This window comes from Octodon degus, unplaced genomic scaffold (assembly GCF_000260255.1).
Source record: "Octodon degus isolate 3935 unplaced genomic scaffold, OctDeg1.0 scaffold00090, whole genome shotgun sequence".
Lineage (NCBI taxonomy): Eukaryota > Metazoa > Chordata > Mammalia > Rodentia > Octodontidae > Octodon > Octodon degus.
In genome coordinates, this window is record NW_004524666.1 from 337,088 (window position 1) to 349,446 (window position 12,359).

Sequence of the window (12,359 nt, forward strand, 5' to 3'; positions counted from 1 at the left end):
CTGTTGTTCTTTAGGATTTATTGTTTTCAAAGTAAGGCCAATGATTAGACACAGGCACTGTGGACATGAAGCTCAGAAGATGGAAGGAAACTAATATATATATTTTATGCCAGAGAAATTGGTGCATCTATGTGATATATTTATCTTTTTCTATTGATGTACTGGCAAATTAATGGCAAGTGTTAGAAACGTGTTTTTTTTTTCTTTTAAGCAACAATTCATATGATATAAAATTCATTTTAATGAGTTTTAGTGCATAATTCGGTAACATTTCAAATATTAACAATATTGTACAAATATCACTATCCAGTTGTTAAATCCCTTTATTTTAACAAAACTGTCTTACAAAAATTTCATTGGAATTATAAGGTTTTCTCTTCATAAAACACTCCATTGTTTTAGGATTTTATTAGATTCTAACTATTATTTATTTATTTATTTATTTTAATGTATTTGGTACAGGGTCTGCAGAGTTACAGGGTCTCACTACATAGATCAGACAGGCTTCCAAATGCTGGGATTATAGGTGCACACCAGCACGCCCAGTCTCAGTCACTGTCTCAGAGTGCCCCAGGGGCTGGCATGACACTCTGGGGATTGAGTGCCCTGCTTTCTGCCTAAGCAGGCACTTTAGTCCACTGAGCTATCTGGCCAGTCCTTAGATTCCAATTATTTTTAGAAAATATTTCTGACTTTGTGCAAGTTTGTTCTTTTTTCTTTAGCTATGTCATTTTCGCTGTACAATGACAGGGTTGAGCAGATCTGACTGTAGTGTCCATGAAGCCAACAATGTTCAGTCTTCTTCAAGAGAAAAATTTTTTGGCTTCTGTCTTATAAATCTCTACAGAGAAATTACTTAGAAATATTTGAATTTTTAATACATGGATGAAGGGATATTTGAATTAATAGATAAGCACATTAAAATATTTTATACTTACATTTTAGCATAAGGTTATAAAATGTAGACGTCTACATGCATCTTGTTAAACTTAAAATGAAAAATTTGAATTGTAAAAATATAGAATGAGATGTTAATTTATTGATCATCTTTAGAATTCCCATTTTTATTTGTATGTCATTATTCTATATGGAGCCGAGTGGTTAAAGTCTATAATATGCCAACTGATGATATGTCAATATCATGAATCATTCTTATAATCATAAGCATTTTTCCTCCCTCTGATCACATCTTGAATTATGTGTTTTAAATCCACCCAGAAGTATACCTTATTGCTATGTGTAATGGATAGGCCAGGGTCAGCTGGTTTCAGTGACCTAGTAATTTATTTGTTGAAGAAAAATTATCTTTAGTGCAAGTCTTCCTCTATTCTATGTGTTTCTTCATCAACATTACTGAGGTATCTTGAATTAATTTTTATGATTCCAGAACATCTTTTACATAAAATCAAATTATACTAACTCATAAAAAATCGGTTTAATAAGATTGTTAGTTTCCTCAAGTGAAGTAATTACATTAATCAAGGCTAAAAAGAATGCTAGGAAAGGTAACTCATCATTTCTGACTTAACTCTGTCCAGTAAAAGAAAGTTTTCAACATTTATCCTTAGTGCACGAATGGAGGAAACGTAGCAAAAAAGGAACTGGAAAACTTCAGGTAAAGTAGGAGAGGGGAAGTCCTGAGACATGGGTTTTGTTCTTCCTGCTTGTGCTGTCTGTGGTGATGCCTTTTCATCTCCAGCTCCTGTGCCTTCAGCCACCTTGTCACTCTACCTCTGTGCCACTACTGGTCACTCCGCTACTTCAAAGCCATGCTTCACTCTCTTAAGGCTACTTTGATTTCTACATCCTTTCAAAATGAGTTTTGCCTGTTGTTCTTTAGGATTTATTGTTTTCAAAGTAAGGCCAATGATTAGACACAGGCACTGTGGACATGAAGCTCAGAAGATGGAAGGAAACTAATGATTCTTGAAAAAGCAGAACTGCTCAGTTTTAATCCCTAGAACCTTATTTTGTTATTGTAACCATTATGTATTTTCCATTTGGCCAACAGAGATGCCATTTCTCTTTCTTAAAATGTTTATTTCATTGTGTTTGGTTTGCCAGCCATTAAGAAAAGGTTAAGGATGTGTAATAATACTTCGTAAATACGTTGATAGTTACTTGCTAATTAATCTTCATTGGAAGACACAGAATTTAAAAGATCATATGAATAAATTCAGGTCATAAGGATAAATTCAGAACCAGACTAGGACTACCTCAGTGTCTCTATTTTCCTAAATAAATGATTTGAGGGTTACAGTGTCATATGTTCTGTCATTCCTCAGAATTCTCTAAAACAAAGCATAAATTGTCCTGTTTCAAAAATGTGCTCTCTTCAAAAGAAATCTCCAACAGAGTACAAAGAAAACCCATGAACTAGGGAAAAATTATAGCCAATTGTCCCTCTGAAAAGGATCTTCTATCTAGAACATATTAAGAATTAAAAAAAAATCAGGCCCCACAAATGCAAAGATAGGCATCTGAGATCAATATACATTTCTCAGGGGAAAAAATACAAATGGAAAGTAAAATATATGAAACAATGTTCAACACCATTGGTCATTCAAGAAATACAAATAAAAACAACACTAGATTCCATCTTACCCAAGAAAGAATGGTGAACGTCAAGAAGTTGGCCGATACAAACTCTGGAGGGGCTGTGGAGGAAAAGGGACTCTTCTCATGGTTGGTGGGAGTGTAGACTGGTACAAACACCATGCAGATTAGAGTGGAGATTCCTCAGAAAACTAGCATTGGAGGTCCCATTCAATGAAGTGATTCCCCTCTTTTTTCAGAAGAACTGCAAACATCATACCACAGTGATACATGTGCACCCATGTTTATAGCAGCACAATTTGACATAGCTAAATGCTCCAACCCAAATGCCCATCAAATTAGGAATTGACAAAGACAATGTAGAATTTTTTACATAGTAGATTATTAGTCAGCTGTAAAAAGGATAAAATTGAGTTTTAAAATGGATACAAATACAGACTTTATTCATTTTATGTATTTGGTATAGAATCTCACTATGCAGCTCAGATTCTTGTCTCAGCCTCTCCAGCCCTGGAATTACAGGTGTGCACCACCATGCCAAGTCTCAGCTGACAGGCCTGGGGGCAGGGCCAGCATGGCACATGGTGCCTTGGATTGAATCCTGGTGCCTGCACTTGCCGAAGCAGATACTTAGACTGCTGAATTATCTCGCTGGCCCTGAGACCAAACTGTGAAGTGACATAAACCAGATCTGCATGTGTAAACATTATATTGTCCCCTTTGTGTGAGAACCTGAAAGAAAATAAAACCTGAGGAATACAATAGGTCCTGGGAAAAGAGAATGAACCTATTCAAAAGGAAGGAAATACTAAGTTGAGGAGGACAGGAGAAGGAGTGGGAAGGAGATATGTCTACATATGTAAGTAGGATGGTTTGGACAGCTGTACTATAGATTTCTGCTGGTCTATGGTGAGAAGCAGTTTGTGCCTAATTTGTTTTGTCTTCTTTTTAAAAATGTATTTGGTACAGGTTCTCACTATGCAGCTCAGACTCATAGTGATTCTCCTATTTTCAGCCTCCCCAGTGCTGGGATTACAGGCATGAGCCACCATGCCTGGACTCAGTGGTGGGCTCACCATGCCCGGGGCAGATCTGGCATGGCATGTGGTACCCGGGATCAACCCCACTCCCTGCACTTGCCTAAACAGGCACTTAGTCTGCTGAGCTGTATTGCCGGCTCTCCTTTTTTCAATTTTTTTTTTTACCTTTTTTTTCCCTCTTAATTTCTTATATATTTCTTTTTTTTTCTTCTGAGCTTTGCAAGCATATATCTGGTAATATGAACAACTGATTTGAAGACAACACTATACAAACAGCAACTACTGTGGACTTCATATTATTTTATTTAGTTAAACTCTGTATCATTTGCAATTTTTCTGTTTAATACGATTTTGTGCTCTAAATTTTTTTAAATTTGCTCTATGCAAACATTCCTGTGTTAATCATTAATGAAGGAAGCAATGTGGACATACAGGGAATCCTGGACGACATGTAATATATAAGATTTTCAGATTTATCACTAGACTGAGGGTTGTTATGTTATTGTTTCTTACAGATCATTATTGTGTCATTGTATCCCACAGGTGGTCTCTAGAGGACTTCTGGAACAGAAGTCCTACTTCTAGGGATAGTTCAATATATGCTTGAATATACATTAATTAATGTAGTCTTCAGATATTATGTATCACGTTAAAACTAATTTGCATTTTTATTTCCGTAAACTCTGAATAGTATATGAAAGACAATTGTACCTTAGAACTTACAAAAACAAAACAAAAACCAAGTAATTGAACTCCAGATCAGTGCTGAGGGATACATGAATTAGTTTCTAAAAATGTTAAAAGTTTTATTATATTTAAATAAAACATTTCATTTCTCTCAACCTCAAAGCATATTTCACCATTTTAGAACTTCATTTTAGATTTTTCTCTGCCAACTCACATCTAATGCAGGTAAAAATACATGAGTTATTGGTCAGCTCTTCAGAACAGGGGTTGACAGTAGAAATGCTGAAAGAGTCTCATTACAGATGCCAGCAGAATGAAGTGCCTTTACCTCTAGCAAGTGCTGATGTACAGATTTAAGACTGTGTGAGAAATCTGTAAAGTTGCCCCCGAGAGTTTTATCATATTATTCATTGAACTCAGTTGGTGATACAGTAATTGCTTCTGGTACCATTTTTCTTCTTCTTACATGAGATGATTATTTATCCTCGTGCCATGTGAAACAGAGAAAGAGTTTAAAGTAGAATCATAACTTGATATAAAACTACCTTGTGACATAGCGTAACTGAAGATAGGACTCACAGTCGGAAGGCTGTGCCTTATCAGCATTAAATATGAGAAAAGTACTACTTGACTTTGTGGAGATCCATAAATACTAAAAAAGATACTCAGGCTGCATATATTTTTCTCTGATTTTCAAAGCTGTTTAGAACAAATCTAAGTAGGTGCTTTGAGTTTTACAGAATCAACAGATTCATTTGCCTATAATTGAAATGTTCTTATTAGCTTTCAGGTAAAGCAAATCAAGTTAATAGTTAATAGGTACAATGGCTAGTTGGCCAAGTTGGAGTAATAAGATTTTAATAACATAATGGCTTTTAAAAATATTTTGCTGCATTTTCATTCCTGGCAATACGTACCCTTAAAATAATTCCTCACACACTTAAGTAATCATTAACTTATATTATTTTTTTCTCAGTGTGAAGTTTATTTTTGCAAAATGTGCCATGAACATTTTTATGCCGCATATATTTTAGATGCAGTTATGTTTAATAATTTGAATAGAAATTGGAATAATTTGATAATTTCAGTAGAAAAATTTTTATTCATATATGGCTCCTAATTCTGATGGGCTCAGCCTATGCATTTTTACACATTCTTGAAGTACTTTTATGTTTAAAAGATATGCTGTTATTTAGGGAGCAGATAGTGTGTCCTGCAGGAAATAAATATTCTGGGTGACATGATTATTTTATTCTCTTGAATGATGTTTTGAGTGTGCTACTCAATTAATCCCAGATAATTAAAAATTATAAAGTTGTAAAACATGCACAAAATTATATAATTATATGCAATTTTATGTGTTCACATAAATTTTGGAACTAATCCTTCCAAATCATTTAATTGGGGAAGGACCTTGTGGTGGTAAGTGGTCCAGCAGATTGAGTACCCGGGTTTATACTGGCCGTTAATCTTGGGCAAAGAACACGTAACACTTTGTCTTTTAGTTTCTTCATCAAAAATTGGAAATAATAGCATTGATTTCACATTGTTGTTATAAGAAATAGATAAACTAATTAAAGTAAAAGCATTCAGAACAGAAACTGCCAAAATTAAAGTGCTTTGAAAATGTTAATAGTGTTTCTTATATAGCATATGAAAGTTAATGATTTGTCAGTTCTTTGTGCTTTTAAATAAAAAGTCATTCATTAATTTTTTAACAATCTATTATTTAAAATAAACAAAGCAAAGCCAAAATAGGAAGTTGATAGAATTAAATCAACAGATACAGTGTGATCAAAATGTAAGTTGAATGTTTAAAGTAACAAAATTCATCACAGCAAAAGCATGTTGCTGGAATCACCTTCGAAATGCTCTGGCTTCCTTAAACATGTGGATTCCATCATGCCTGGCACTTTCGGAAGCAGTCCTAAAAGTCCTCTTTATGAGATATGGAAAAACATATCATGGATACTACTGTTGAGAGTCACCCAACAGAAAGACAGACACCTCACATGTCCTATATGTTCCTTACTCTACAGACCCGGCACTGTGAAACTGCTGGCTTTTCTCCAAGGGCAAAATGCCCATGACAGGTCTTGAATTAATAGAGGGCACCGGGGCAACCACAACAGAATATGTAAAGATGTCCTCAAAAGGCAGCTCCCTAACTGCTTCAGAAAGAGATTGTTACTTGCTGTGTCATTCATGTGGCATATTCTCTTCTCAGATTTTTGAATGGCCAAAATCTTCTTACTTTTAGGCTCTATCTTATCTTTTGCCCGTTCAGAACACACTTCTGGATACACAACATCACCCAGTTTCCTCCGTCTTTTCTTATCAATACCTTGAAATTGTTTTCTACCTTGCTGAACTATTTTATGCTATTATATCACTTAACATCTATGTGATGTATGTTATTTGTTGAGATATTTATTATGGTTTCTTTTCTATATCATGAGCTTCTTAGCACCAGGGTTACTCTTGAAGAGAGAGGAGGGGGCTGGCGTACAGGCAGTGCTGTATGAAACACTGGTGGATAAATGCATAAGCATTTGATGCTAGTTTATTTATATTATGAAGTAGCTACTGATTTTTTTTCTCTTATTCAATGTCATAGTTGCAACTTTCATGGATTTTAGGACAGGATATGCTAATGCTTACAAAAGTCCCCATATCATTTTTCAGCATATAGTAGACAAATTAGCCACGAAACATTTGGTTCAGTTCAGCTACAGATCCCACTGAAAGATTTTGCCAAATAGTGACAAAATTGCTGACTCCAATGAGAATATTTTAATCATGGTGAAATCAGGTAGTATATAGCATATTATATTATTTTTATATAGTACATATTATATTTGATAGAAACTATATGATCTCAGATAATATATATTTTACATTATATATTTTATAAATTTATTGTGTACTAATGACATACTTTATTATTACTGGAATAAATATTCACTAAATCTGAATATCTCTTCTTAATCTAAATTAGTACATAATATTTTTAAAATCTGTCTTTTATGACAAATGTCCTATTTAATTAATACTTCTTTCTTCCCATTTGATGTTTCCAGGAAGAACCTTATGTCTTGTTTAAGAAGTCTGACAAACCACTCTACGGGAATGATCGATTTGAGGGCTATTGTATTGATCTCCTCAGGGAGTTATCTACAATCCTCGGCTTTACATATGAAATTAGGCTTGTGGAGGATGGGAAGTATGGGGCCCAGGATGATGCCAATGGACAGTGGAATGGAATGGTTCGTGAACTAATTGATCATGTGAGTGTCTTTCCTTATAATTTCTTACATTTGGTAGAGTATTAAATTTTATTTCTTTTATTGCTTATGGGTTATGACAAAGCCAAAAGGTATATATAATTATCAATACTGCTATTTAAATTAGATGTTACCTTTGTCATTAATTATAAAGAAGAGTGTCTAATATTATTTGAGAAATGTGTTTTGTCTTAAGACCACTGATATATAACAGTTTAGTACCTTAGACAACTAGATTTTTTTTTCCAGAACCAGGGCTTGAACTCAGGCCCTTGTGCTTGCCTGGGAAGCACTTATTCCACTTGAGCCATTTCCCCAGCCCCTAGACAACTAGTTTTAAGGTTTTTTTTTTTCAGTATTGGGGATTGAAATCAGGACCTTGCACTTGCCTGGCAAGCACCTATTCTACTGAGCTATCTCCCTAGCCCTTAACTTTTATACCGCAATGTAATTTCCCCAAAAGAAATGTATTCTTCATCTTTATAATATTTGCTTCATAATCAATAGAGAAAAAGAGTAATGCAAATTTTGTATTCATGATAGAAGTTTCCTATGTTATATTTATTTCTAGAATACAAACAAGACAATTGTATCTGTATCAGAAAAGCATACAATAAGATATTATGCATAAAGCAAGAATAATAATCATATTGAGCCTAAAATATGTTTTTAATAGAGCAAACAAAAATTAATTCACTGATCACAAAAGTATTGTTTGAGAATTTCTCAGATAATGTCAACTAATTCGTATTTTAAAACAAATTATCATCTGTTATACATCATTTTTTATTTGATTTTGGCCCCTTTTAATTTATTTAAACAATTATATTAGGAATGTATTTATAATTAATATAAAAATGCACAATCTGTAAGAGTAAGTATTCTGTGAAACACGTGGTGAAATAAAATTTCTTATCAATGAAAGTAGCAACTAGGGGGAAATTGCACAATTATGGAATAGTTTATTGGTTTTTGTTCATTATCATTACTAAAGCTATGAGTTATTTGAGTCACAGAAAGACAAACTGAGATTTGTATATATACATGTAGATATGGAGTCATAGGGAGAAATTAGGCTTTGAATAGAAACAGAGTAAAGATATAAATAAACTATTACTTTTTAGAACATTGAGCATATTTCTTCAGTTGATTTGCATTTTGCTCAATGAGATCTTGAAATTATAGTCTCAGTCATTTACTTTCAAAAGTTCTGCTTAAATTGGACATTTATATTTCATCTTGGTTAAGTCCATAAGAATATGAGGATATATTTATGTATAACTAAATTTGAGGTGATTGGCAGGATGACCACAAAAATGAGCCAGCATTCAGACCTCCACTGAGAAGAATTACAGAAATAGGGATATAGCTGAACTGAAAGAGTGAGAGCAGGAGATCACTAGAATTCAATAGTGGAAAATGGAAATCTTTAATAATTAAGACACCTGGGTAAATAGCACAGGAAGAAAAATACAGCATTTCATCACTTTCTATAGTTCCAAGACCTGGAGAGAAAGCTTCCCAACCACAGAAGTAAAGGTGGAAGAAAGAGTCCTTACCAACTAATGGCATGGGTACAGGCAATCCTTGATATTGGAAAGTTTTGTGGCTACTGTAGGCTTTCTATTTAGAGACCTGAAGTTTGCATACCTAGTAATCTGGCTTTGGAAATAAAAATGACTTCTAGCAAAACCATAAGGCATTGTAGCCATGGATCATGGTGAGAAGTGGACTCTTGTCTGAATTAGAAAGAATCTTGGGGTTCAGAAATCCCTATATATTCCTGTTTCTGGGACCCCATTCCAGAGACATCCCACTGCAGTGACTCAGAAGTTACCTGTCTCACACACCAGGTGTTGCTCAATAGATTCTGACTTAAGCTGACTGAAAGTGCTGCCTTGCGAGGAACAGATTTTGCAATTCAAAGGGGAGTTAACATAACTAACTATAAGAACAGGGGATCCCAAAAATGCTCCCTGAGACCTGGGACATAACCACTCGCCCGTGATTTCATGCAGGTTCCAGAACAGAGGGTGATTGTGTACACGGTTCCTGCTGCACACAGACACTTGTAGCTTGTGAGTCAGAGGGTGCACTGAGGTTCCACTGCCGCCTTACCCACAAAGCATGGTGGTCTCAGGTAACTCTGCTGTGGCTTAGGCTATGGCCCCACCAGTAGGTCATAGGTCAGAAGGGCAAGAGATACATTTTGACCAATGCTGAATGCATTGTCTCAGTCGAGAGGAGTTTTACCTACAGGAATCTTACCTCACCATTACAGTCACATACAGGCTGAATAGGGAAGACACGAAAGTGACATTCCAACCAAATGGACTCAGAAGACAAGCAAGAATAATTTCATTTATACCTAACAGAATAGACTTCGGGCCACGAAAAAAGAGTAATGGGTGAAAATGAAAGTCTCTACGTAGTGATCAAGGATTCAATTCATCAAGAAGATATAAAAAACATAAATCTGTATGCACTTAATGTTGGAGTTCCCAATTTTATAAAGAAACACTACTAGATAAAAAGGGAAAATAAGCTCCTATACAGTAATAGGGAAATTTAGACCTTCACTCATCAATGGATAGATCATCTAGGTCAAGAATCAACAAGAAAGGTTGGAGTTAAAACCACACTACAAATCAATAGCTATTTATAGAAATGTTTCATCAATAGCTACAGAATACACACTTTCTTTTAAATCAGTGTATTGTTCTAAAATTGGCCACATCTTAGGCTCCAAAAATCTCAACAAATTCAAGAAGACTGAAATTACAACCTATAATTTTTCTGCTGACAATGGAGTGAAACTAGAAATCAATAGCAGGAAAAACATTAGAAAGTATATAAATACATTGAGATTCACAATGCACTTGTGAACAGTGAGTCATTGAGGAAGACAGGAAAATTTAAAATTTCCTTGAAAAAGTGAAAATGGAACAGAATATACCAAAGTCTATGGGATGCCTAATAACAATACTAAGAGAAAGTTTATAATAATGAGTTTATTTCAAGTCTGTCAAAAAATAAGAAACAATCTATGGATGCATTTCAGGCCCTGAGTACAGTAGGAAAAAAAAATATATACCCAGGCTGGGGACATAGCTTGGCAGTCTAAGTGCCTGCCTGGCAAGTGCAGGGACTCGAGTTCAATCCCAGGTACCACATGCCGTTCTGGCCTTGCACTGAAAATGGGCATGGTGTTGCACACCTGGAATCCCAGCTCTGGGTTAGCTGAAACAGGAGGATGACTATGGATCTAAGCTGGGTAGCCAGACCATGTACCAAGTAATTAAAATGAAAGAAAAATCACGCCCAAAATTAGATGAATAGGGAGACAGTACAGCTAATAGCGTAGAACTTCAAGGAATCGTTAGCTATTATTTGAAAATACAAAAATGTAGTAAAAACAGACACATTTTAGCAGGGCATATATGACTTGTTAAAATAAAACCAACAATATATAGGTGAGTACCAAAGAATGGCTATTCAGTATTAAGAGACTTTCTTCATATTTTTTATTCTAAAGATAATTAGAAAGACATTAAAAATGATACAAAATTTCAAAACGAGATGATAGGAAACCAAACCAATGGTGTTACATTGCATATTGTTAACTTCAAAGGAATTGTTCAGATAATCAGATGTAGATATGCAAAATTGATCAAAACAGTTAAGTATTAACTGTTATAAACCACCAACAATTAGTAGTAGAATTATCTTAGCTATCGTGTGTGTGTGCGTGTGTGTGTGTGTGTGTGTGTGTGTTTCTTCAAAGGAAAGCCCAGGACTGGATGTATTTGCTGCTGAATTTTAGCAAACTTTTAAATAAAACCAGCAACAATGCTTCTCAAACTTTTCCAGAGAATTAAAAAAAAAAAAAGCTTCAACACGCTGTAAGCACACAATTGCCCAGTGACCAAATCTTGACAAAGACACAATGAAAAAATTAGCCAATGTCCCTGATAAACTTAGGGAAATGTCCCCAATAAAATACTTGCAAATCAAAGTCATGCCAAAACATATACAACATATGTTTTATATATATAAATCAAGTTTATATTATTTCAAAGGATACAAGGATAACTCAACAAGCACATCAATAAATATATCAAACAGAATTAGCAATATGTGAATAAAAATTTTGTAACCATATAATTATCTCAATAGATACAGAAAATTATTTCATAAAATTCATATATCTCTAGTTTGTATACCTTAATAAATAGAGTATACAGAGATCCTGCCTTATCGTAATTAAAGCTTTGTATAACAAAACCATAGCCAACTTCATATTGAATGAGGAAAAGTTTAAAATATTTCTTTTAAACTCAGGAACAAGAACCAGGGTGTCCACTCTGTCTGTTTTATTTATGTAGCGCTAGAAATTTTATTCAGAGTATTTAGGCAAGAGAAAGTATAAAATTCAGCAAAATAGAAAAAGAATATCCTATTATCTCTGCATGCAGAAGATAAGATTCTCTGCATAGAAAACATGAAAGCTCCACAAAGAGGATTAAGAATAAAATTTAGTAAAGTGGCACAATTTAAACTCAGTATTCAAAGGGCTGGCCAAATAGCTCAGCAGATTAAAGTGCCTGCAAGCAGGAGCAAGGGCCAGGGATTTGATCTCCTATGTGCCATGCCAGCCCTGCCCCCAGGGTGCACTGAGGTGATTGAGACTGGGTGTGGTTGTGCACCTGTATTCCCAGCACTTGGGAGGCTGAAAACAAGAGGATCACTACGAGTCCAATCTGTGTAGTGAGACCCTGTACTAATATATATA

The 12,359-nt window shown here is 34.7% G+C and overlaps 1 protein-coding gene across 1 annotated transcript in view; it reads left to right on the forward strand.

Annotated features, from left to right (window-relative positions):
• The window catches only part of Grik2 (glutamate ionotropic receptor kainate type subunit 2), a 441,729-nt gene that overhangs the window by 206,610 nt on the left and 222,760 nt on the right, over nucleotides 1-12,359 (forward strand). The window contains exon 9 of the mRNA XM_004637451.1: nucleotides 7,364-7,570. Coding sequence (XP_004637508.1) covers nucleotides 7,364-7,570 — 207 coding nt within the window. The remainder of the gene's footprint in view (nucleotides 1-7,363; nucleotides 7,571-12,359) is intronic.